We start from the raw sequence: 26134 nt of genomic DNA, 5'->3' as shown, positions 1-26134 counted from the left end.
CTCATAAATCACATAGTACTTGACTAGAACTATATATATAAATGTAACAGAGAGAGTCCAGTTGGCAGTTGGTATTAAGCCTGTAATATATGTACGTACGTTTGATGTCGTAGTCAAAGTACTTGGGTGCCGTATAACTCGATCTAAGTTATATTTTTTGTCGCCCAATCTTAAATTATACATTAACAATTTTGGTGAGTAGTACAAAGAAAAAAAAAACACAAATATCAAGTAAACAAAAAATCAAACGTATTATATGATATATATGTGCAAAGTCTAAGAAAATATTAGTTGTTAGAAGGTAAGGAAAAAGATATATATATATATATATATATATATATATATATATCAAAATCGACAGTAGTAGTAGTAGTACATTAGACAGTCGTTGACAGCTAATTAACAAAAATACAAAACACAAAACAGTGTAATAACAAAAAGAAGAAAAAAAACGAATTATTTTTTGTTTAAAAGAGTTTGAATATGTCGGTTATATAAATGGTTAAATGTACTTTGATGTTACAGCTATGAGACAACCGGGTTATCATAAAGAAAGAAAAAAAAAAGAGGGAAGGTTCGAATTGAAGGTTGGCTTTGTTTTGGGTTTTTGTTTGATACAGACGTGCACAGATCCTTTCCCATGTAAAAACTTTGATCATTCTAACGTGTCATTTCTTAATTGGTTAAACACTAACGTAAGTGGAAACGCATTTGCAAAAAAGAAAAAAAAAAGAAATATCATATCCTCTCCAAACACTTATCCATTCGGGAAACATTCTGATCCTATAGTTTCTAGTTTACACCAATCTATGGAACCCACTTGGACTATACAAACCCATACGAACCTCTCTTCGTGTCTAATTATCATTGGTTCATATCCACGAACCCCACCTTAGCCGACGTTGGTGTCTGTCTGGATAAAGAAAAAAAAGTTGAATAAAACGTTTTTTTTTTTTAACTATTTGGAAACAGAAATGTAAACAAGAGATAATGGATTTTTTTGGGGCGGAATCTAAAGTTTTCTTTTGGGGGGGGGGGGGGGGGGGGGGAATAATATCAAAGATTCAAGAATACATATTATTTTTAGAAATAAAGAAATTTATAGTAAAGAAAGTGTTTTGCTTTTTTTTTTCTTTACATAAAAGATAAGCATCAATATTAATTTGATATAAATTAAAATACCCACGCTCGTGGCTCTTTCGAGGACAGGAAGAGACTAGAAGTCGTCATTTTTTATTTTTCTTCTTTAAATATATTGAAAAATTATTTTTTTTTATAAAAAAAAAAAGAAAAAAAAAGAAAGAGTCTATCGGATACGGTGGATTCAATCTCCCAATCCGCATTGGCTGTCGAGACAACATGGATGTCAAAAGACGTCCACGTCCTTACCTTAGGTTCATCATGGTTTTAGTGGACGACGTCTGGCTAAATTGTGGTTCAACTCACTCGCGTGCTGTTTTTTTTTTTCGTTAGACGTTTTATTTTCTAAAGAGAAAAAAAAAAAGCCATGATCATGTGACATACAAGAATATGGTCAATGTTTAGTAAGATGTATATATATATAATTGGATAATTCACATTTTACACTGACAACTCTTTTACAGTATAATATATGTTTTTAATCGAGTTTGATATTTTTCTTATGAAAATGAGTCCATCTATAATATTTGATTTTTTTTTTCTTTTTCATGTTCCATGGTTAAAAACATAATATATTATTTTTTATACGGATAGAGTCTCTAGTAGATCGTGTGTAGGCGTTTCTTCATTGACCAGTGGATAACATTAACAATCCAATTATTTATTTTTAAACATTTGTTTCCACTTTTTGTAGAGCTTAGACTCTATGTGACTATGAAACGACTTGTCAACAAAACACATAGTGTATCTTTTTTTTTTAGTTGTTTGTTTAGAATCAATTTGTATACGGTTGGTTTAGTTTGTTTGTGTGTATTGATATTTATTTATTCCTACGACTCTTGATTAATATTTTTCTTATTTAGTCTTAGTGATTTAAATTTAATGAGGCATGCATGGTTCAACTAATCATGTTAAGGGGTAGGGTGTTCCCATTTATGTATTTTCTTCATCCAACTAATGTGGACAATTTGGTTTTAGTTCCCTTTTAATTTTTTTTTTCAACCCTAATCCTTAAAACTACTTAAATTGAATGGTTTAAATAATTAAATTAACAATAGTTTCCGGTGCATTTTGACCGATTCCACCGCTATATTAACAGTCGTTTCCCATTGGAATAGAAAAAAAAAAAAAAGTTGTTTGATATACATTATATAAAATATAAAAGGGGACCTCATATATTATCCATAAAAACACCAGACAATAAATATGTAAAGATACAAGTTGCTAAATTTAAATCGAAATGCCAACACAACAACAAGGTTATATTATCTTAAAAATTATAAATCCATTCTACAACAATATATATACAAAAATTTGGTCCACCACCATATAAATTATAAAACATTATTATACTATACAGTTTGCAACTTTTGCATCTACCAACTCAAAAATTTAGAAGATAAGAAGAAGAAGGTAAAGGGGGACATCCACGTAATTTCCAATGACGGCGTCCCCAAAAAAAAAAAAGACCTATCCAAAAACATTATCTCGAAAATACGTTCAGAGCAAAAAAAAAAAAAAAAAAAGCTACTAATATTATTATCAAAATATATAGTAATACGTAAAAAAAGATCGTTAGAAAACGTGTAGTATGCACATTTTGCTATTTCTTTTCTTTTTCGTTATCTGCATTAATCTATCTCTCTTTCTCTTTTTCTCTTCTCTCTCTGTATCTCTCTCTGAGTGGTGCGAATATCCAAAACAGTTCTGTCCGAGTCTCTTTCGTCTTCCTCCTTGAAAGCTTCTTTAACCTTTCTTCTTCTTCTCCCATTCGTTATTGGTTTAGTGATCAATAATATACAACGACAACGGCCAAGGTGAGTCTCCCGGTGATTTCTTCGTCGTCGTCGAGATTTGATTATTTTTTTTCTTCCTCATCTTGTTTCGTCTGAACGTTTATATAAAGATTATATATTTTTATACATTTAGGTTTCGTTTATGTTTACTGTTTCATTGCTGTGTGAGTTTTTTAGATTGAGGCTACCACGATTTTTTTTTTTTTCTTTTAATGTAAACTCGATCCGTAATTTTGTGATTAATTTTAGGCTGAAATGATGATTAGTATTAATAGTTTTTGTTAGCTTAGTTTTTTTTTTGTTTTTTATGAATCGATCTTGATAATATTTTTGTTTGAATTCAGTTTTTATTTGGCTATAAAAATAAAAATAAGTTATGAAGGAACCAGTTTCTTTTAAATGGAAATGGTGTTTTAATATGTTCATAATTATAATAATATGTACTTGAATCTGAAACAAGAAAGTTTTGTTTTGTTTAAGGTAATTGATTTTCTTTTGTTTTTTTTGTTGATGTTGTTGTTGTTGTCATTTTTAAGGATTTTGGAACAAGAGACAAGCACTAAGCTCTGTTTCTCTCCTCCATGGTGTCAAGATCTTGTGCTAATTTTCTAGACTTATCATCTTGGGATCTTTTAGATTTTCCTCACACTCCAAGAGCTCTCCCACGCGTCATGACTGTTCCGGGAATCATCTCCGACGTAGATGGAGGAAGTATATCCTCCGAAGTAACAACTTCTTCCTCCGGTGGTTCACGTGAGAGGAAGATCATAGTTGCTAACATGTTACCACTCCAATCCAAAAGAGATGTGGAAACTGGTAAATGGTGTTTTAACTGGGACGAAGACTCTCTCCAGTTACAACTCAAAGATGGGTTCTCTTCAGAAACAGAGTTCCTCTACGTCGGATCACTTAACGTAGACATCGAGTCTAGTGAGCAAGAAGAAGTATCTCAGAAGCTTTTAGAGGACTTTAACTGCGTTGCAACGTTTTTGTCCAAGAAGTTGCAAGAAATGTTCTATCTTGGTTTCTGTAAACATCAGCTCTGGCCATTGTTTCATTACATGCTTCCTATGTTTCCTGATCATGGAGATCGTTTCGACAGGCGTCTTTGGCAAGCTTATGTCTCTGCCAACAAGATATTCTCAGACAGGGTTATGGAAGTTATTAACCCTGAGGATGATTACGTTTGGATTCAAGATTATCATCTCATGGTTCTTCCTACGTTCTTGAGGAAACGTTTTAACAGGATCAAGCTTGGTTTCTTCCTCCATAGTCCTTTCCCTTCATCTGAGATTTACCGCACGTTACCTGTCCGCGACGAGATTTTGAGAGGTTTGTTGAACTGTGATCTTATTGGATTCCACACGTTTGATTACGCGAGACATTTCTTGTCTTGCTGTAGTAGAATGCTTGGTCTTGATTATGAGTCTAAGCGCGGTCATATAGGGCTTGATTACTTTGGTCGGACTGTGTATATAAAAATCCTTCCTGTTGGTGTCCATATGGGTAGATTGGAATCTGTTTTGAGTCTTGAATCTACCTTGGCGAAGACGAAAGAGATTCAAGAACAGTTCAAAGGGAAGAAGCTTGTTCTTGGCATTGACGATATGGATATATTTAAAGGTATAAGCCTAAAGCTAATTGCAATGGAGCATCTCTTTGAGACGTATTGGAATTTGAGAGGGAAGGTTGTTCTTGTTCAGATAGTAAACCCGGCAAGATCTTCTGGTAAAGATGTGGAAGAAGCTAAAAGAGAGACGTATGTGACTGCGAAAAGGATCAATGAGCGTTACGGTACTTCTGATTATAAGCCAATAGTGTTGATTGATCGTATGGTTCCACGTGCTGAGAAATCAGCGTATTGTGCAGCAGCTGATTGTTGCTTAGTGAATGCACTGAGGGATGGTATGAACTTAGTTCCTTATAAGTATATAGTATGCAGGCAAGGGACTCGTAACAAGGCTCTTAATGATGATTCATCTCCCCGCACAAGCACGCTTGTTGTGTCTGAGTTTATTGGATGCTCACCTTCTTTGAGTGGTGCCATTAGAGTGAATCCATGGGATGTCGATGCTGTGGCAGAAGCGGTAAACTCTGCTCTTAAAATGAGTGAGAACGAGAAGCAACTACGGCATGAGAAACATTACAACTATATTAGCACTCATGGTGTTGGTTACTGGGCAAAGAGCTTTATGCAGGATCTTGAGAGAGCGTGCAGGGATCATTATAGTAAACGTTGTTGGGGGATTGGATTTGGATTGGGGTTCAGAGTTTTGTCGCTCTCTCCAAGTTTTAGGAAGCTATCCGTGGAACACATTGTTCCTATTTATAGAAATAAAGGGAGAAGGGCTATATTTCTTGATTATGATGGCACTCTTGTTCCTGAAAGCTCCATTGCTCAAGATCCAAGCGACGAGGTTGTCTCTGTTCTGAAAGCTCTCTGTGAAGATCCCAAGAACACAGTGTTTATTGTTAGTGGAAGAGGCAAAGAGTCTCTGAGCAATTGGCTATCTCCTTGTGAGAATCTTGGAATAGCAGCTGAACATGGATACTTCATAAGGTATATATGTTTGTCTTGTTTTGTTTTCGCCATAGAGGTTCTGAAGAAACTTATAAAAGACTTTCATATTTTTGTTGTGGGTGGTAGGTGGAATAGCAAGGGTGAGTGGGAGACTTGTTACTCGTCTACGGATACAGAGTGGAGGTCAATGGTGGAACCGGTAATGAGATCGTATATGGAGGCAACTGATGGGACTAGTATAGAGTTCAAAGAGAGTGCGTTGGTGTGGCACCATCAAGACGCAGATCCAGACTTTGGATCATGTCAAGCTAAGGAGCTTCTTGATCATCTAGAGAGCGTTCTCGCCAATGAGCCTGTCGTTGTCAAAAGAGGTCAACACATCGTTGAAGTCAAACCACAGGTATTTAAAAAGCATAGATCTCTTTCACTTCCATCCAAAACAAGTATTTTGCAAATCTTGAGAATGTTAGGATCCTTATAGAAAGTTATATATAATGTGCATTGGAATGAACTTAGGGTGTGAGCAAAGGTCTAGCTGCGGAAAAGGTAATCCGAGAAATGGTAGAAAGCAGGAACCCACCGGAACTGGTGATGTGCATAGGAGACGATAGATCAGACGAGGACATGTTCGAGAGCATACTAAGCACAGTGACAAATCCAGAGCTTCTGATTCAGCCAGAGGTTTACGCGTGCACCGTTGGAAGAAAACCAAGTAAAGCTAAGTACTTCCTGGATGATGAAGCCGACGTGCTTAAGCTCTTAAGAGGCCTTGGAGACTCATCATCGAGCTTAAAACCAACATGTCACACACAAGTTGCATTTGAAAGCATCGTTTAAAGTGGGACGTACCAAGAGAAAAGAAAAATAACCAAAATAACATAACATCATCAATATGTAAAAAAAATGATATGGGCTATTGAAGAATTTGCCTTTTTTTTCACTGTTGGTTTTGGCCTTTGGGTAAATTAGAAACTATTTTTTTCTCCCCTTTGTATAGCAACTTTTTATTGTTGTTGCTTCTATTTAAATTTATTATAAATTCCATTAATGGGCTGGCTCAACTCAACTACATCAGTCATTATCAAGGAATTGAGAGGTTCATGTTGTTGTTGTCGTTGAGGGACCAACAACTAGAGAAAAAAGTAATTGTTGTTTTGTAATTTTATGTCATGTCCATTTATTTCCCCAAAGATCATCTCTTCTTCTTTATCATCGACGGTCGTGGCTCGCATGATAATCATCCCACCGCCATTTTTTGTTTGGTGTTGTGTTTTGTTTCTAAGATTTTTCAATATTAAAGTTTTGTTTTTTGCCAACTCAATGAATGATAAGGTTTTAGTAGTGAATGGTTGGAGCGGTTGGGGCAGATAAATTCATCTGCGGATTAGATTGTTCTTTATTTACCATTTATCAGACGTATTCTGCAGTGGTGCGGTCCAAGAAAACAGAAATAAAACCACAGTAGACCAACTACAGACCACTTTTGCATACATATAGAGTTAGTGCGCAGCGGTCTGCTGTCCGCCTTATAAAATAGAGCGGTCCATACCGCAGACAGATTTGACCGCATTAACCATAGTTACCGTTCATACCTTAAATATAGCTCAACTTGCCTATTTCCAGCCCAGGAGGTTCGGTCGTCACCAAACTATCACCTCTCATTTCCAAAACCAAAAGTATATATGTGTGAAAAAACTTAAACGAAATTTTTACCAAATAGAAAAATTATCTTTATAAAAAATCAAGATGATTATTTATTTATGTTGATACACTTAACAAAAGCAAACAAAAAAAAGACATTTCCTATAGAATTAAACAAAAGAGTTCACTCTTGATGAATCTTCTTTTCTCTGAGTTAAAGTGTTTTTAAAGATTAAAGGGGACCAATTTTCAACTTTCTTTCTCATTGCTCCTTTTATTTTATTTTTGTGGTGGCTTTTACATTTTTCCATATACGCACAAAAAAACCTACTATTTCTTTTTATTTTTAAAAGATACATTATTTTATTTCACGTTCTTTACCTTTGCACTGTTTCCAAATTTTTGGAAGAATCAGCATCCGAAGTTGCATGCACCTAAACTAATCTCAAAAGTTTCATCCAACTTCTTTCTTTTTTTTTATAATCGGGTTTATTACGATAATTATATACGAAGACTACATTAACACCTACTAGGACACCAATTTTTGTATGTAAGCAAATCACATCTTAAATGATTGGAAAAAAGGGATGGCCTCAGAGGACAAAACCAAATGTGCACCGTTGTTCTCACATGAAAAAAAGACAATAAGTCTCGCTTTCACATTTTTGGTTTAAGCAAATCAACATGAAAATGGTGGTCAAGTGGAAATATATTTAAGAAGAGAGAAAAGAAAAATTGAAAGGAGTATAATGTTTGAGACAATATTATATGTTATCTTTACAATGAAAGTTTTTTTAGCAGATTAGTCAAGTCAGCAGTGAAAAAAAGATTAAAGAGGTAAAAAAAAAACAAAAGAAGAAAGTGAATTTACAAAATAAAAATAGGTAAAAGAAGAAGACTAAAGGCAGCGCGAAACAAGGATTTTGGAGCGAGAATATATGCACTGTTTGACTCACTCTAGTCTTTAGTCTAATTACGATTTTACTCCCATATTTTAAAAAAGTTTCATTATTAATCCGTAACTAAAATAAAAATGATCGAGTAATGTAAAATAGACAGACACGTTACCCTTCGTACACGTGACGTACTCCAAATGGATCCTAAGTGACACGCGTGGCTGTTTTATTGGATGTCTTGTTTTGACAGAGTTAGTGGCTCCTGAGGCCACTCAAACAAAAAAGCTATAGGAAAAAAAAAAAAAAACAAATTATACAATTAAATTTATTTTCGAAGTTTATAAAATTTCTATTTTTTTCCATTTAAGAAAACTAGAAAAGTATAACTAATTCGCATCTAATATAATTTTTGTTTTGTAGAATATTTTGTATTTTAGTGTGATTTTTTTTTTCTGATTTTACAAAGGGAAATTGGCAGAAATAACATAAAAAAATTTATAATTTATTGGGTGACTACTCTAACCATAAGGAGTTAATATATTTTATATATTATATAATATATACGCTTATACCCTTATCCATAACTTCTCCACCTTTACCTCCTTTCACCTTCACCACCTCAACCTCCTTTCAGCACGACCACCTCCACCTTTTTTTACTATCACCCTAAGGTTCATAAAGTACTATCTCTTAGAGTTTAGTTTTCCTACAGCCACCACCACCACCGGCCACCGGCCGTAACCTCCGGCGACCACCGTTCATCTTCGACCGGCGAATTCCGGCAAACTCCGGCCATCTCCGACCGCCGGCAAATTTCGACCTCCGACAAACTCCGGCCATCTCCAACCTCCGGTGAACACCTCCGGTGAACACCTCCGGCGAACTCCGGCCTCCGGCACCACTAGCCACCACCTACCAAATAAATAGAACACTAAAATGGTAATTCTATCTATCCCTCCTCCTACTTTTCTAATTTTGTCAATTAATATGCTATATTCTTAATTAATTTTGTGAATATGGTTATTCAGCAAATTGACCCTTTTACAAATTTGTATGAATTCAACAAAAATATGTGTTAGAACTTAGAAACAATTAAGCAAAGTAACAATATCGTTAATTTCTTATATATAACAAAATCATCATTATTGTTTAGAATTTTAATTTTTATTTTATTTTATAGGATTATAGAATGAATAGATGTATAATAAAGACATGTAATATTCTTAAAATATTATCTAAACAATAAAAGATGAATAAAGTTCCATACCATAAACTTTCATACTAAAAAGTTACTACAATCTTTATTCAAAAAAAATCTCTAATATATGATATAAAACATTTGTACTTATTCTGTAGTTTGTAGAATATATTCCATCACATAAATTTGGTAAAAGCAGATCTCTTTTTTCTTTTTGATAACCTAATATAAAAGCTCATCTTTATACACACATAAACTAAACTAAATTAATCACTACGTCCAGAGAATATATTTCGAAGTTTTATTCTTTCTAAACTCGTAAAGTTAAGTTTTGATATTTCCTAATTAATTAAACAAACAACGAAACTAAATTAATCACCAACCCATACACAAAAAAGAAAAAAAAAAGTGACGACGTTGATCGCATCACATGGAGATGAGTCTCTCTTTTTTATTTATTTATTCTTCTGTCTCCTTCTAAAACTAAACCTTTCCCCTTTCCTTTTTTTCTCTGACTGAGAAGACAGACACTCTCTTCACTCTTTTTTGCTTATCAACAAACAAACTCTGCAAAAAAAAACTCTAACCTCTCCTCTGTTCTCTCTCTCTCTCTCTCTTTCATCAAAGTTCAAATCTTTGCATTGTCCGCCATTTATTTATGCTTCTCCCAATCTTTACTTTTTTTTGCCCCCAATAAGAATCTGTGTATGAAGCTAGGGTTCTTACTCTTTTCCTCTGCCGCTTCTTCTCAAGTTTAAAAACTTGTCTTCAAAATCGAATCAAATGGGTAGAGACTTTCTTGTTCTGAGTATTCTCATTCTACTCCTTTCTGGGTTTGTATCTTCAGCTCCTTCAGCTAATTCTCCTGCAAGTAAGTGTTGTAAATGTAATCACTTTAGCTTCTTTGCTTAATTGTTTCAAAATCTTACGATTTATTTTCTTTTTGCAGAGATTGTAAGTGGGTTCATCTCAAATCATGGCTCTTCACTAATGAAATGGTTATGGTCACTCAAAACCACCACCAAAACAAGTTCGATTCTTTTCCCCTTTTTCTGATCATAAAGCTTGCTTTTTTCAAAGATTAGGTTTTTTAACAGTAAAGGTTTCTCCTTTTTTTTTTTTTTATAGAATCACCGATTGCGACTAGATCGATGGTCAAATTCGAAAATGGGTATTCAGTAGAGACGGTGTTCGATGGAAGCAAGCTCGGTATTGAACCGTATTCGATTGAAGTCTTACCTAACGGCGAGCTACTTATTCTGGATTCTGAGAATAGTAATATCTACAAGATCTCATCTTCTCTTTCACTATGTAAGTTTCAATTTGCTTTGTTTTTTTTAGAGTTTCTTTAATAAAAATCAGTTTATGGGTTTGTGTCAGAAGACTTTTTTTATATATAGATTTGAAGTGATTCTATATGATTTTGATGATGTTGAGACCACGCTTGTTCTTTGACATCACCTAAAACTGAATGCACATGGGGACTTTGTGTGTACAAAGATGCTACATATGGAATTTTTTTTTTTTTTGGTACTTCAAAATTGAAAATTCCAGTCTTGAGCAATATTACTATTTTTATGGAGATGATTTTGCTGTATCTTTGTCGTATCTGGGATGAGTTTGTCGGGGATGATATCAGTACAATAGTACTTTTTTTTCACTTTGTTTGCTGAATCTGACTTTTTCAAAAGATGAGATCTAAAACAAAAAGTGTTTCTCTATGGAAAATGGTCAAGAATAGAAACTATGCTTTACTTAAAAACCTGCAGCTTAAACTGGTTTGTATGTCATTAGAAAGTGAAAATGAAAACTTTGTTTCTTTCTCTGCATTTTCAAGAATCTAACTACTTGGCTGAGTTCTTGTTTTTGAAATGTTCTATGTGAGTTTTAATTATATGGAAACATTTTGTAGATAGCAGGCCAAGACTGGTTACTGGCTCCCCTGAAGGGTATCCGGGTCATGTGGACGGGAGATTACGTGATGCGAAGCTGAATCATCCTAAGGGGCTTACGGTAGATGACAGAGGAAACATATATGTGGCTGACACTGTTAATAATGCTATCAGGAAGATAGGTGAAGGAGGTAAGAGAGTTTGTTTATATTTTGAGAATAAACATTCATAAAAGGGAGTTTGGTGATTACTGAGTTTAAAAAACTTCCATTGTAGGAGTTACAACAATTGCTGGGGGTAAGTCAGTTCGAAATGGAGGGCATGTAGATGGACCAAGTGAAGATGCAAAGTTTTCAGACGATTTTGATGTTGTTTACGTTGGAAGTAGTTGTTCACTGCTCGTTATTGACAGAGGAAACAAAGCCATCAGAGAGATTCAACTCCATTTCGACGACTGTGCTTATCAGTATGGAAGCGGGTTTCCTCTTGGTAAACACTTTGCCAAAACACCAACCCTCTTTCTGTTTCTTCTTGTCGTTAAATTCTTTGAATAACCAGTCTCTGAATTCAATCGTATTGCAGGAATTGCGGTTCTCGTAGCTGCAGGTTTCTTTGGTTATATGCTGGCTCTATTGCAACGTAGAGTCGGTTCTATCGTGTCTTCTCATAACGTAAGTGTTTTAAATCTTACCTAAAACATTACCCTCTTCTTCTGCTGAAACTATTCAAACCGTTTCATACACAGGATCAAGAAATGTTCGAAATGGATCCTGATCAAAAGCCTATGAAACCATCCAGACCATCTCTGATTCCAACCGGAGATGAGCAACAAGAGAAACAAGAGGAAACCTTTGTGGTTTCATTGGGAAAACTCGTTTCAAATGCTTGGGATTGTGTAATGGAGATCCTAAAAATAAAGCAGACAGGAGGAACCAGTTATCAGCAATACCAAGGGACGACGACAAAGCAGTCTGCTGTGTTTAACACATCAACTCCATGGCCGATTCAAGAGAGCTTTGTGATTCCAGAAGAAGACGAACCTCCTCCCGTTGAGCCAAGGAACCCAACTCCAAGAAAAACTTATGCTTTTATGTCCAAAGATGCAGAGAAAATGCAGCAGCTGCGTCAGAGCCGTGCATTTTACAGTAGCTGGGACGCTGAATTCCCTAATCAGCAACAGCAGCAGCAAAAGCAGCACCAGAAGCAGCAGCAGCATCGAAGGCATTACTCGTCGATCCCACACACTTATTATGAGCAGGACAGTGAGAAAACTAATGAAGTAGTCTTTGGAGCAGTTCAAGAACAGAGCAGCAAGCGGGTGGCTAAGCCTAAGCCTAAGCCTAAGGCTATAGAGTCTGGTGATCAGATGAATAATAATACTCAACAGAATCTTCACTACAGAGCTCATTCTGTTAATTACCCTTATGGATACTATCCATATACATGAAAAGTCTCAGGTTTTGAGAGTTTCTCTGGGAAAACCAGTCTTCCTTGATAAGATTATGCTGGGAATTTAGAAGTTTTTTGGGGTATAGGTGGGATTTTGAGATTTCATTGCGAGGGAATGAGAAATTTTAAAGATTATGCTCTGTCTTGTAAGAAAAGTCTCATACTTTGATTGTATTGGGGGAATATATTATATATATATGAAGAAAAGATAAGATTATCTTTTTGATAGTGGTTATGTAATGTAACTTACGCTTTGGATTGAAGAATCAAATGTCATGCGTATACAGCATTGTTAAACAAGCGCCATTGTTAAGAAAATCCTATTCGTGTAAAAATGTCAAAAGACTTTTTAAGCATTGGTAAAGAAAGTGCATCTTACTTCTTCTAGGCCACCAATCAACACCCAAATTCACTTCTTAACTTCAGCTGTCAACAAGTGTAGTACTGACAAAACATCTCTTTAGGCAGATGATATTCATCGTCGTAATCCAAATCGGAATCATATATAGAAAACTCGAGGAAAAGTTCAAGGTCGGAAACACCACGGTGCAGCACATCACATATCCAACGATTAACTGCAAAGCAGAGGAAGAGAGACGTGGTTTGGGTTGGTTTTGTTTTAAATTTTCCTGGTTGGTTTGGTTTGGACCGGTTATCAAAGCAAATAAGTGTTTTTTTTTTTTTGGGTTTAAATGTAAGTTTCTTTTATTAGTGGACGCTTCGCTTCCTTCCCCATTTTATAGTTAGGGTTTTACCAAAGAGAAATAGATTGGATCAGTAATCTACCTGATGATCTCATTTGCCACATCTTGTCCTTCCTCTCGACAAAGGAAGCTGCTTTAACTTGTCTTATCGCAAAGAGATGGCGGAATCTGTTTGGTTTCTCACCAAATCCTCGGTTTGAAGAAAAAGACTTTTGACTATCGAAATTCTGATTTTGGTATTCCATGGAGTTTCCTAGATTTCTTGGAAAGGGTATTGGCTGTGTCAGGCAACTCCCCACTAAACAAATTCTCCTTGAAATATCGACAGAGTGTTGTTGACTCGGCTCTTATCAACCCTTGGATACGTAATGTGCTAAGTCGTGGTGTTTTGGATCTTCTTCACCTTGACGTTATTGTTAAAACTTAAAAGTGTTTAATTTGTTCACTGCCTTTAGAGGTTTTCACTTGCAAGACACTTGTTAAACTGAAACTAGGAAGAGAGGTTTGTTATTGCTACGGTTCCTGAGAATGCTTATCTTCCTTCTCTTAAGACTCTGTTTCTTGATTCTGTTCGGTTCCATAATCATCTTGGTTGTTCGTTTGAAGCCCTTCTTTCTGCTTGCCATGTTCTTGAGGAATTAGAAATAGTTGGTAAGCGTTGGGAACATTTGAAATGGTGTCGCACCGTGTCATCCCCTACCCTTCAGAGACTTACCATTTGACTGTGAAGTCTCTAAAGACTTTGATGGTTTTGTTAGGTCTTCTGATATCAGGAGCCTTTCTTTTAATACTCCGAGTCTTGTCTACTTAAAGTACTCTGGTTTTGTTTCGGATGAGTATCCAGTTGTTAACCTTGACGCCCATGTGGAAGCTAAGCTTACTCGTGCTTGGAGAAGATTTCCTAAGTATAGCATTAACCCAAGGAATCTGATCAAAGGGCTAAAGAAATGTTGAGATCATGGAATCGAAAAGGAATAGAACCCGTTTGCGAGTGCTTGTGTGGATATAATTTTGTGTTGTCATGTCCTGTGAAAGTCCTAAGAGATAACCAAATTCCGAGGAAATAAAGAGGAGAGTTGGAGCAAATGAAACACCTCCTGGAGAAATTACTCTTGCTTGGGCAACAAACGAAAAAGCAAAGTTGCAACTCGCCATGGATCTGCTAACTCTTCTAGACCTTGCAAGATCCAGCTCAAGTTTTTTTCTAGCTAATTTAATTAACTAATGCATAAAGTGTAACTTTGACCCCTCTCTCTAGTTCCTTTTAAGTTTCTTTGAACCTGAATTTGTTGATTTATACTGTCTACAAGTTACCTTTGGGATCCTAGACTTACTCTTAAGCTTGGAGGTAAATATACTCTATTCTCTTCTTCTTTTTGTTTAAGTGAATTAGCTCCTTTTCACTCGACTTTTTTCACTCGAATCAGGTGATAAAGCTTATGAAGATATTTAACACAAGTGACTAAAAAGATGCTTAAGCTTCTTAGTTTACTCATGCTACGATTAGTTCATGTTTGATTTTAGTTTGGTCAAAAAGGTTTATGGTCCGGTTTTATAATAAGATAAAATAATAAAATAATAAAAAACAAATCAAAAGTTCAAAATATATTAAACAAATCCCTAAACAGAGGGACAAGTTTCTTAGCATTGGCCACTCAAGCAGAAGTTAGGGTTTGTGAAAAAAGATGGATGTGATCAGCAGTGTGCCAGATGAGATAATTGGGCACATCTTGTCACTCCTCTCGACAAAGGAAGCTGTTTCAACATCTCTTCTCTCAAAGAGATGGCGAAATCTATATGCCTTGTCGCCAAACCTTCATCTAGACGAGTTCCACTATCGGAATCCCAATAATTCAACGAGTTTCATAGCTTTCGTAGATAATATATTTGCTGTATCAGGCAACTCTCCTCTAAAGCAATTCACTCTGAAACATCGACAGCAGAGTGTTGACGCAACCCGTGTCAACAGTTTGATATGCAATGTGCTGACTCGTGGAGTTTTGGATCTTAATCTTTTCATAGCTGGTAACTCAAATTATTCACTGCCTTTAGAGTTGTTCTCTTGCAAGACAATTGTTAACCTGAAACTAGGAATCGGATTTGGTATTGGTATAGTCCCTGAGAGCGCTTCTCTTCCAGCTCTTAAGACTCTGTTTCTTGACCATGTTGGCTTCTCTGGTGATGTTCAAGCTCTTATATCCGCTTGCCATGTGCTTGAGGAGTTAACTATACGTGTTGATGATTGCCTACATTGGAAACGCACAATTTCGTGTCCGACCCTTGAGAGACTTATCATTACATGTCGAGTCTGCAAAGCTTGCGATCGTTATAGGGCCAGGCGCGTTACTTTTGATACTCCTAACCTTTCCTACTTAGAATACTGCGATTCTGTTTCGAATAAGTATCAAGTTGTTAACCTTGACTCCCTGGTCGAAGCTAAGCTTACTTTTGATTCTTGGACAGGCAACCCAAAGGATCTGTTTAATGGGTTAAGAAATGTTAAGATCCTCGAACTATCGTCTTATCAAACCTCTAAGGTACTTAATTTTCTTCTTTTTTCATATGTAAATGTGTTATCGCAACTTGGCAACTTAAAAAGAGCATGTAAAGCACGAAAAAAGGCTTCCATGGTTGTAAGAAATAGAAATCTTGTGAAATTTTAAAACGTACGTTTCTTGATGTTTTCGATCCAAAGATTGCTGTTGGTTAATGACTAGTTGATTTTATTTTGTTTCAGATGTTTGATCACTTCAGTATAGAAATCCCAGTGTTTACGAAGCTACTGCGTTTATCTGTTAGAACTAACTCCAGTTTATGCTGCCCATCTTTGCAATTATTGGTAGAGACGTCTCCAAATCTACATACTCTCCACTTAAAGGTATATATATATTTGTACAATTCAAAATTTGCGTATTGTTCATACACACTAAAAGTTTTCAGTCTCTAATAACCCTCCTTCTTATTAGGGATATGATAGTAGTTGTGACTAGGGTTGTAAATTGGTCTGTCCATGTCCAAATGGGTATGACCAATTGGACACATACATTTTATGGTCATTTATGGTCAAGGCTCAAATACACCCATATCCAAATATGTCCAAACCAAATAGGACCATGACCAATTGGTCTGTCTATTGGTTGCAGATTGAACCAAAATTTAAAATTCATAATTTACTAAAGGTTCATAAACTCATAATTACAACTTGTGACGCACAAAATGGCTGTTTTTGCTTGTGGAGATATTCGTACGTAGAGACATGTCCTTTGAAGGTCCTAGAGATAACAGAGTACAAGGGAACTGAAAACGAGTTGGTGCACATGAAACGTTTCCTGGAGGAATTGCAATATGTCTTGAGCTGGTCAAAATTTGGTCTTGTGAAACAGACCACAAAAAACAGTTACAACTCACCAACGACCTGTTAAGGCTTGGCAGACCGTCCAATTGCAACATCCAGTTCGAATTTTTTCCCTCCTAGTTTCTCTCTGTTGGAACAAAAATCTGTTTTGTGTATATAATTTTGTGTGCAATAATTTTCTGTCTAGATGGATTGTTTTGTGTGCAATAATTTTGGTGTTTAGTTTTATAGTTTTTGAAGGTTTCTTTTTCCGAATAACTAACCTTAAAAATATATAATTATTTTAGCTTTTTCAACAAACCAAAAACCAAAAGCTCTACAAAACACCAGCTACGCATTGTGTAGTGTCAATATGATATTCTTCTAAACATGAACTAAGAATGAACAATTTGTAGAACATAAGAGAATCTATAAGAGAGGAAAACACCGGCCATGCGGTCGTCCTTAATATATGCAAGCGTTCATATTAATTCGTTTATCAAACAAAATTTAATTGAACTCATCTAATATATATTTATTTTTTTGGTCTTATACATGTAACATCTCCACTACAGAAAACAGTTTTTGAAAATGTAAATTATCAACAATCTAATCACCGGGAGGGGTCGAACTACTTAACAAAACGCTGCATTTGGAATTTTTTTTTTTTTTTTTTGGCTATAGAGAATTAACACCATACGTTTCAACAATTAATACTCCCTCTGTTTCATATTAAGTGTCATTTTAGACTGATTATTTTGTTACAAAATAAGTGTCACTTTATATTTCCAATGTAGATATTTGGTAAATTTTCCAATTTTATCCCTACTAATTTAATGTATACACCAATAGAAAAAATTGATTAATATATTAATAAGGGGTAAAATAGAAAATTTAATGATTTTCTTAATATGTGTGAGAAACTCTAAAATGACACTTAATATGAAACAGTGGGAGTATATTAATAGGACAACTCCAACCATAAAACACCAAAACACCAAATTTTGACACTAAATTTAGTGTTTTGGTGTTCCAAAAAGTTTTTCATCTCCAACTACAACACCAAATTTCACACTAAAAACAAAACTTTTGATTATTATATTATTAAACTAAAATTCTTTTAATAGTTTAGTAAAACATCAACATTTATATAAATGATTTATTTCAATTCAGTTCAATTTAGATTGTTGTTCAAAATTATATTATGTATCTTATTGATTTTAGTTTTTATGTTTGTTTAGTTTTAATTTTGTAATATAACGTTTTTATTATTTTATTGAAGTTTAGTATGAACTTTTAATCTTATTAAATTTGATATTTATTTTAAAATTTAATCGTAATTATTATTTTATACTATATTAATTATAGTTACTAATTTATATTACTAAATGTAATAAGATAATTTTAAAATATTAATGATATATCAAGTTTTTAGTTGATTAACAATAATTTTAATATATTTTTAAATCAAAAACATGAATAAAATAATATATATACTTTTGGTGTTTTGTGAATAGTGTTACAGTCCTCGTGTTGCATCCCTCCCCCTCCTCCCGTTTTTTTTTTTTGGTTGTTTCGCAAGACAGACCGTGAGGAACCACGCAAACCATACACCAAAAAAATATGGTGTAACACTATTCACAAAACACCAAAAAAATAGAGATAGTGTTTATTTTGGTGTATGGTTGGAGAGCATTAACACTATAATTTGGTGTTTTGGTGTGCCCGTTGGAGTTGGCCTTACACATTTGAGTTGGCCTTACACCTTTGAGTCCTTGCCTCTAGGTAACCGTTTCTCTCTCTTTCTTCACTTAACCAAACCTAACCCTAATTTTGGGTGCGAATTATGTATTTTCCTGTCTCTGGAATCTGAAAAAGTAGGCCGGACTTGATCATCGGCTTACTGAGGTAAGTATACAGAAGCGAACTTATATATTTTCTGTTTTCCTTGGTACTACGATATTCAAAGTATCGGTATCGTTTCGCTTTGCGTGGCTTCTTAATTGAGTTAAATTCATGTTTGAATCAGGGGCTTTACCAATTTGCGTCCTTTCTCCGTTTCTAGTTGATGTACTTTTTCTAGTGCAGAGAGAAGATGGATCAGATCAGCAGCTTACCGGATGAGCTCCTTTGTCATATATTGGCCTTCCTTACGACAAAGGAGGCTGCTTTGACTTCGGTTCTCTCCAAGAGGTGGCGCGATATCTGTTTGCTTCTGTCCCTAATCTTGACATTGATGACTCTGTCGTTCTTTATACTGAAGAGGGTAAACGTGAAAAGGAAGTAATTCTTCAGAGCTTCATGGATTTTGTGGATAGAGTATTGGCAGTGCAGGGTGATTCTCCCGTTAAGAAATTCTCCCTCAAGTGTCAAACTGGTGTTGATCCAGATCGTGTGAATAGTTGGATATGTAACGTGCTGAAGCGTGGTGTTTGCCACATGGATCTGTCCATCGGTTTGGGACACAGATATCTGCTTCCTTCAGAAGTTTTCATGAGCAGAACACTAGTTGAGCTGAAAATAAAAAGTGATATTTCTATGGATTTGCGGCCTCGACACGTTTCATTACCTATGCTTAAGACTCTTACTCTTGTCTCAATGTGGCCTCACAGTTATCAGCTTCCGTTGCTCCTCTCTGCATGCCCTGCACTCGAGGAATTAGACCTTCAAAACATACGTTTGACATATGTGAAGCAGATCGTGTCAAGTGCAAGCCTCAGGACTCTTAACAATCGACTCTTCCAATAACTTTCAAGCGTTTACTTTTGACACACCGAATCTTCTTTGCTTAAAGTACTCTAGATTAGTTGCCTGGGACTATCCACGTATGTTTAATTTGGACAACTTAGTTGAGGCTCATATCAAACTTATGCTAACTATTAATCAAATCGATAAATTACAAGACCTAAATGTCTACCGGTTAGAGGATGGTATTTTTCAAGAACTTGGCAAAACGCAGAAGCTTTTTCGTGGCATAAGAAACGTTCAGAAGCTTTACTTATCTCCCGGTGCTCTACAGGTCAGTATGCTGTTTTGCTCCCTATATGAAATATAAATACCAGTAAATTGACATCTTGGTTTGTTCATGCACATGTAATTTTTTTTGTTTTAATTTGGTTTCAGATGCTTGCTTTATTGTGTCAGGCTATGCCCACATTCAACAACCTCACATTCTTAGACATTGATAGTAGCATGGATATAGCGTGGCAAGCAATGCCGGTTCTCCTAAGAAACACTCCACATCTAGAAACTCTAGTCATTAAGGTATAAAACAGAGAAATCCTGAAATTATACTTTGAATATAACAACACATTTACAGAGATGATAGCTCTTCATGATTTGAAATCTCTAATGTCTTATTTTTCTACTTTCTCAGGGTCTCTTACACTGTGTGACAGATAAATGCGGGGATGCATGTATCTGCATTTCTCGGAACCCTCGCATCTTGTCCGGTGAAAAGGTTAGAGATTCGATGGTTTGAAGGAATCACGAGAGAGATGGAAATGATCAAGCATTTCTATGACAGTTTCCCTTGCTTGAAGGAGATGGATATCCATGTTAAAGATGGTCGTCCACGGTTCCTAGCCCCTAGAGTGCCAGATTCTAACCCGTACAAGGGTTTATCGGGTCGCAATGTTAAAGTCAAGGTGCATGGTTCCTTGCATAGGTTGTGGACTGCACAATAAAATAAAGTGTTGGAGGAAGGAATAATTATTTATCTGCCAAAGTTGCTTTGAATTCTTGTTTTAGAAGCTAAAAGGAGTCAACAGCTTGCTTATAAGTTATTTAGATTTTCAATTTTTGTTGATTTCAGAAATTCGCTTAGATCGGATCGAATCAAATTGAGTTTATCCTGAAACCCGAGTTTATCCTGAAACCCGTGATTTGAACATAGTGTTCCTCCAAGTTTGGCTTTGAAGAGAAGGTAAATAGCAAAAAAAAAAAACATAAGAAAGTAATTACATGTATATATATATATAGATGGGTCGAACCACTTTATAAAACGCTGCGTTTTTTACCTGTTTATAACAGAAAGGAAAATTGAAACCTAGTCTCTTCACTTTGTTTGGCAAACCCTAAGTCTACTTTTTCGCTTTCTTTGCTTTGCATATTCTCTGTCTCGAGAAGTTACATTTGTGTAGGACTCCGCGACTATTCCGAGGTAAACGCCTAAGCGAAGTCATCATATTTTATAATTTTCCTTGGTTACCATTTTTAAAGACTCTCAGCATCAATTTTTTTACGGATCTGCGTCTTTTCTTCGTCTGTACGTATTATAAGATCGCCAAGTGAAACTCTTTTGTGTAGTTACGTTCATGTTCGGATTGTTTTGGAGTTTTGGTGTAGTTTTAAACGTACTTTTCTATTCTCTTGCAGAACAGAGAAAAGATGGATCGTGTTAGCAGTCTACCAGAGGAGCTTCTTTGTCATGTATTGTCCTTCCTTACCACGAAGGAAGCTGCTTTGACATCGATTCTCTCCAAGAGATGGCGCTATCTGTTTGCTTTTGTCCCTAAACTCGAGTTTGATAACTCTGTCTTTCTTCATGATCCTGAAGAGTCTAATTGGGAGAAGAGAGAAATTCGAGAGAGCTTCGTGGATTTTGTGGATAGAGTTTTGGCTTTGCAGATTCTACTATAGACAAGTTCTCCCTCAAGTGTAAAACTGGTGCTGATAATTCAGATCGTGTGATTCAGTGGATATGTAATGTGCTTCAGCGTGGTGTTTTATATGTGGATCTGTCCATCGATTTGGGAGAAGAGAGAAGATGTTTGTTCCTCGAAACTTTCATGAGCAAAACTCTAGTTGAGCTGAAACTAGGAAGTGGATGTGGTATCAGTTTTCGGCCTGGACTCATTTCCTTACCTATGCTTAAGACTCTCACCCTTGTTGACTCTGTTTTGTCTGATAGTGGTCAGCTTCAGATGCTACTTTCTGCTTGCCCTGCGCTTGAGGCATTAGATTTGACAATTTTAAGTTGGTGGTACAATGCGAATGCGACCGTGTCAAGTGCAAGCCTCAAGACTCTAACAATTGGCTCTGGCAATCCATTAAAAACCCTTTCATTTGATACGCCGAATCTTATTTGCTTAAATCACTCTGCATTAGTTTCCAAGGACTATCCATTAGTTAATTTGGAAAAATTAGTTGAGGCTCATATCAAGCTTGATCGCGGGTTATCATCGTATGGTAATGTGCCGAAGCTTCTTAGTGGCATATGCAGTGTTCAGAAGCTTTACTTATCTCCTGGGACACTCGAGGTCAGTATGTTGTTTTTTCTCTCTCTTAACTAATAAAGGGAGAAAACCCCTTGAGGTTTTGAAACATATATTGCAGCTGGTTAATGTTTAGTTGTGGGCCTTTTTTTACACTTGTTTCAGGTGCTTGGTCTATGCTGTGAGGCAATGCCGGTGTTCAACAACCTCAAATTCCTAGACATTGAGAGTAACATGAATATATCGTGGAAAGCAATGCCAGTTCTCCTGAAAAGCTGTCCACATCTAGAAACTCTAGTCATGAAGGTACAATAATATAAACCATTATTAAATGACTTGGACAACACGTTTTCCAGAGATGCAGCTCATGATTGGAAATCCCTAATATAACTCCTTCCTGCTTTTAGGGTGGTCTCGTACACTGTGTCACAGAATGTTGCGGGGATGCTTGTAACTGCAATTCTCGGGAAGAGAAAGGCCGTTCGCTCACATCTTGTCCGGTGAAGAGGTTAGAGATTCGAGAGTTTCAAGGAAGGTCGAGAGAGATGGACATGATCAAGCATTTCTTGGACTATCTTCCCTGCTTGAAGGAGATGGAGATCTATGTTAAATATGGTCGTCCAGAGCATTTAGCCCCTATAACGTTTGATTCCCCATACAACCACTTATCGGGTCGCAATGTTGAAATCAAGGTGCACGATTCCTTGACATAGATTGTGGACTGCACAACATCTATAGTCTTGGGAGGGAAATTTTTTAAAAATCTAAAATAGTTATGAAGCCATAATTAAGGAGTCAACTTCTTGCTTTGATAGTTTTTGCTAATTAAGTAAAGATGAGTTTTTGGTTTTGGGTGGTAGTATCAACCACGTTGGCTGATGAACTTGATATGTTGCCGGCCGTTCGTGCACGGTTTTGTAGTAGAGTCTGCCAATATTATTTTCCCGATAAATTAATAAATTACGAAATTTAGAATTTGATGAAAATAATTTTTATGTGCTTGCTCACCAGTTTTACCCTAATTTTGGGTGCAAAAATATGCGTTTGCTTGTTCCTTAAATCAGAAAGTGTTCTTCACATCGTGGTAATTACTCCCATATTAACTCAAAATCTTCTTTTGGCCATTTATTGTTGAGATACGCTTATCCCGTGATATAGGGATCCCCAAATCCATTGATTTTTTTTGCAATTGCGTATATATGATTTATACTATGAATTAGGGTTTTAAAACCTCTGTAACTGATACATGTACGTCTATATGAATTAGCTTCCAGTGGTTTCTTGTTTAAATCAATTGCTCTGTTCTGTTCTTTTTGTTCTGTAGATCCTAGAATATATGATATAGTTATATTGCAGAGTTCTCACGTGTGGCGTTGCACGTGCGAGTGCAAGTGGAGTAAATCAAGTAACACGTGGACGGCTAGAAGCGAGAGGCCGTTAGAATCTTCTGGAGAATAAGAGCAACTTGTTAGCTCATTTCTCATTTCTATCATTGATCAATTTGTAAAAAAACTCTTTTCTTAGATTTGTTGTGGTGATCGCTGGGTTTCTCTCTCTCGAGAGCTAGCGAGGTATTCCTCCGTGTTTCATGAACACCGAGTGATTCCGTTATCATAAATAAGGTGTTTGGTGATTTGCGATTGATTGTTGATTGTGAGGTTTATTTGTATTAAAGGTATCAGAGCTGCAACGATTCTCGGAAATGGGAGTTGAAACTCGTTCTCAGGTGGTTGAAGTTCGAAATCATGGAGTCTCGGCGGTGGATCCGTTGGAATCGCGGATGTCGCGTTTGGAAGATCTGGTGACGGAGCAAAACGAGCAAATGAAGAAACATATGGCGGAGCAGAACCAACAGATGAGGACGCATATGGCGGAAATGTTCGAAGCTCTAAGCCGTACCACCGCTAATCGTGGAAAGGAAGTTCAAAGAGAAGTCGAACGGGAAGAATCGAAGTTTGAACGTGGTGATAACAGTCAAAGCTATGGTCGTGCTGATCTGGACTCTTCATCATCTAAGGAGGTTCGATCGCATCAATTAGATCCCCCAAAGGTTATCAGATCTGATCCGGTGAGGACTGATGCTCACTATCACTACGGTAATTTGACTCGTTTGGGTAAAATTGATTTCCCTCGGTTTAATGGTAGTCAGATTAAGGAGTGGTTGTTTAAGGTTGAAGAATTTTTTGGAGTTGATTACACACCTAAGGAGATGCGTGTTAAGATGGCTGCGATTCATTTCGATGGACATGCCGCAACTTGGCATTACTCATTTGTGCAGTCTGGTATTGGTCTCAAAGTGCTTTACGATTGGGATGGTTATGTGAAGTTGTTGCGAGAAAGGTTTGAAGATGAGTGCGATGATCCCATGGCAGAGTTGAAACAATTGCAAGAGACATATGGTATCATTGATTATCATCAGAAGTTTGACCTTATTAAGACGAGAGTGACCTTATCTGAAGAGTATTTGGTGAGTTTGTACCTGATAGGGTTGCGTTTGGATACACAGATGCACGTGAGGATGTTTCAACCGCAAACTGTGAGGCATTGCTTATTGTTGGGAAGATTATACGAGAAGGCACACCCTAAGAAGCAAGTCCCTCAAGGTTGGCAGTCGAATAAAGGAGGTAATGCGGGTAAAGGGAATTCTTATAACTCTCGTCCTGTCACGAAGGTAAACGAGGGAACACCAAAGAAGTTCTTGTCTAAGGAAGAGATGAGTGAAAGGAGATCTAAAGGGTTATGCTATTGGTGTGACGAGAAGTTTACACCATAACACTACCAGCAGCATAAAAAGACGCAACTATATAGTATCGAAATGGAAGATGAGGAAGTTGGTGCGGAGTTAGCAGTATGGGAAGATTGTGATTTAGATGATAAGAACATGCCAAGGGTATCTGTCAATGCAGTATCTGGCATCTCGGACTATGAAACCATGCGGGTGAAAGGGTTGTTTGGAAACAAACCGCTTTATGTTTTGTTGGACTCTGGTTCAACGCACAACTTTGTTGACCCAAGAGTAGCAGCAAGACTGGGATGCAAGGTGAAGGCTTCTAAGTTGTCGAAGGTTGCTGTGGCAGATGGTAGAAAGTTAGGAGTACAAGGAAAGATAGATGGGTTCCAATGGAGGTTTCGAACAACCTTCTTCAAATCAGATGTGATGTTGATTCCCTTGCAGGGTTGTGATATGGTACTGGGGATTCAGTGGTTAAGAACATTGGGGCCAATCACTTGGGAGTTCGATCGATTGGAAATGAGTTTTACGTGGAAGAATAAGAAGGTGTTGCTGAATGGGATACAGAATGGATCAGTACGAGATGTTAAAGCTAAGAAACTTAAAAAGATGGAGGATGATCAGGTGCAGATTTCAATGGTTTGTGTTTCTACAGTAGCTACTGACAATGAGAGTGATGTTGTTGATGCTTCTCTGAGTGCTATAAGCTGTAAAAAAGACACAAGTCCAGTGATTGAGGAGTTGGTACAGGATTTCCCAGATGTGTTTGAGGAGCCAAAAGCTCTACCACCATTCAGGAAGAATCATGACCACAAGATACAGCTAGTAGAAGGAGCTAATCCAGTGAATCAAAGACCATATAGATACGCGATTCACCAGAAGAATGAGATAGATAAGATTGTGGAAGACATGTTAACTGGTGGTACGATTCAACCCAGTTCGAGTCCGTTTGCATCTCCTGTGGTTCTTGTAAAGAAGAAAAACGGGACATGGAGATTATGTGTGGATTACAGGGAGTTGAATGGGGTAACAGTGAAGGATAGGTTTCCTATTCCCTTAATAGAGGACTTATTGGACGAACTGGGTGGTTCTACTGTCTTCTCTAAGATCGATTTAAGGGCTGGTTATCATCAAGTAAGGATGAGGGTCGAAGACATCCCTAAAACGGCTTTTAAAACTCACGGCGGCCATTATGAATACTTAGTAATGCCATTTGGTTTAACTAACGCACCAGCCACATTTGGATGTCTACTGCTTATCACCCACAGAGTGATGGACAGACTGAGGTTGTTAATCGCTGCTTGGAGACATATCTGCGTTGTACGTGTCATGCTCAACCGCACATGTGGTGCAAATGGCTGGCTTTAGCAGAGTATTGGTATAACACCAATTACCACACGTCGACTCGCATGACACCTTATGAAGCGGTTTACGGTCAGGTTCCTCCAGTGCATCTTCCTTACTTACCTGGAGAGTCAAAAGTGGCAGTGGTGGCTCGTTCGTTGCAAGAAAGGGAGAACATATTGAAGCTTTTGAAGTTTCATCTTATGTGTGCCCAACATCGGATGAAGCAATTGGCTGATAGGCATCGTACAGAGCGAGACTTTGATATTGGT

At 36.6% G+C, this 26134-nt stretch overlaps 3 protein-coding genes and 4 pseudogenes across 4 annotated transcripts; all 7 read left to right on the top strand.

The window, feature by feature from the left end:
- Window positions 1–2503: 2503 nt before the first annotated feature.
- LOC104712572 (putative alpha,alpha-trehalose-phosphate synthase [UDP-forming] 8) lies at window positions 2504–6505 on the top strand. 2 transcript variants are annotated; one of them, XM_010429498.3, is made up of 4 exons: window positions 2504–2957; window positions 3473–5496; window positions 5584–5857; window positions 5974–6505. In XM_010429498.3, exons 2-4 carry the CDS (start codon window positions 3518–3520, stop codon window positions 6292–6294), a joined length of 2574 nt encoding a protein of 857 aa, XP_010427800.1. In that variant the 5' UTR covers window positions 2504–2957; window positions 3473–3517; the 3' UTR covers window positions 6295–6505. The 2 variants fall into 2 exon arrangements, with proteins under 2 accessions (XP_010427800.1, XP_087323053.1); XM_087466927.1 differs by having other exon boundaries at window positions 3473–5857.
- Window positions 6506–8629: 2124 nt separating this feature from the next.
- On the top strand, window positions 8630–12761 carry LOC104712571 (uncharacterized). Its single transcript, XM_010429497.3, has 7 exons — window positions 8630–10063; window positions 10142–10222; window positions 10321–10503; window positions 11105–11275; window positions 11361–11573; window positions 11667–11755; window positions 11830–12761. The coding sequence occupies exons 1-7, from the start codon at window positions 9976–9978 to the stop codon at window positions 12529–12531; spliced, it is 1527 nt and encodes a 508-aa protein (XP_010427799.1). The 5' UTR covers window positions 8630–9975; the 3' UTR covers window positions 12532–12761.
- Window positions 12762–13001: 240 nt separating this feature from the next.
- Window positions 13002–14347, top strand: LOC147939113 (F-box protein At4g22280 pseudogene; annotated as a pseudogene).
- A 575-nt stretch (window positions 14348–14922) lies between these two features.
- On the top strand, window positions 14923–16712 carry LOC147939112 (F-box protein At4g22280-like; annotated as a pseudogene).
- Window positions 16713–18666: 1954 nt separating this feature from the next.
- Window positions 18667–20257, top strand: LOC104715788 (putative F-box/LRR-repeat protein At3g58880 pseudogene; annotated as a pseudogene).
- A 703-nt stretch (window positions 20258–20960) lies between these two features.
- LOC109125065 (putative F-box/LRR-repeat protein At3g58880) lies at window positions 20961–22500 on the top strand (annotated as a pseudogene).
- Window positions 22501–24602: 2102 nt separating this feature from the next.
- Window positions 24603–25886, top strand: LOC147939111 (uncharacterized). The gene has a single exon (XM_087465859.1). It carries the CDS (start codon window positions 24603–24605, stop codon window positions 25884–25886), a length of 1284 nt encoding a protein of 427 aa, XP_087321985.1.
- Window positions 25887–26134: the final 248 nt, after the last annotated feature.

The sequence above is a fragment of the Camelina sativa genome, chromosome 9, assembly GCF_030686135.1.
Source record: "Camelina sativa cultivar CO46 ecotype springtype chromosome 9, ASM3068613v1".
NCBI lineage: Eukaryota > Viridiplantae > Streptophyta > Magnoliopsida > Brassicales > Brassicaceae > Camelina > Camelina sativa.
The sequence above is the reverse complement of the archived record's forward strand: the minus strand, read 5'-3'. Positions and strand labels throughout refer to the sequence as shown.

What these genes read in the sequence shown, in the direction of transcription:
- LOC147939111 (XM_087465859.1), top strand. Translation starts at nt 24,603, where the DNA reads ATGGAAGATGAGGAAGTTGGTGCGGAGTTAGCAGTATGGGAAGATTGT.
- LOC104712571 (XM_010429497.3), top strand. Translation starts at nt 9,976, where the DNA reads ATGGGTAGAGACTTTCTTGTTCTGAGTATTCTCATTCTACTCCTTTCT. An exon ending in TTCAGCTAATTCTCCTGCAA is followed by an intron (nt 10,064 to 10,141) that starts GTAAGTGTTGTA and finishes TTCTTTTTGCAG; the next exon opens with AGATTGTAAGTGGGTTCATC. An exon ending in CTCATCTTCTCTTTCACTAT is followed by an intron (nt 10,504 to 11,104) that starts GTAAGTTTCAAT and finishes AACATTTTGTAG; the next exon opens with ATAGCAGGCCAAGACTGGTT.
- LOC104712572 (XM_087466927.1), top strand. Translation starts at nt 3,518, where the DNA reads ATGGTGTCAAGATCTTGTGCTAATTTTCTAGACTTATCATCTTGGGAT. An exon ending in TCGTTGAAGTCAAACCACAG is followed by an intron (nt 5,858 to 5,973) that starts GTATTTAAAAAG and finishes GAATGAACTTAG; the next exon opens with GGTGTGAGCAAAGGTCTAGC.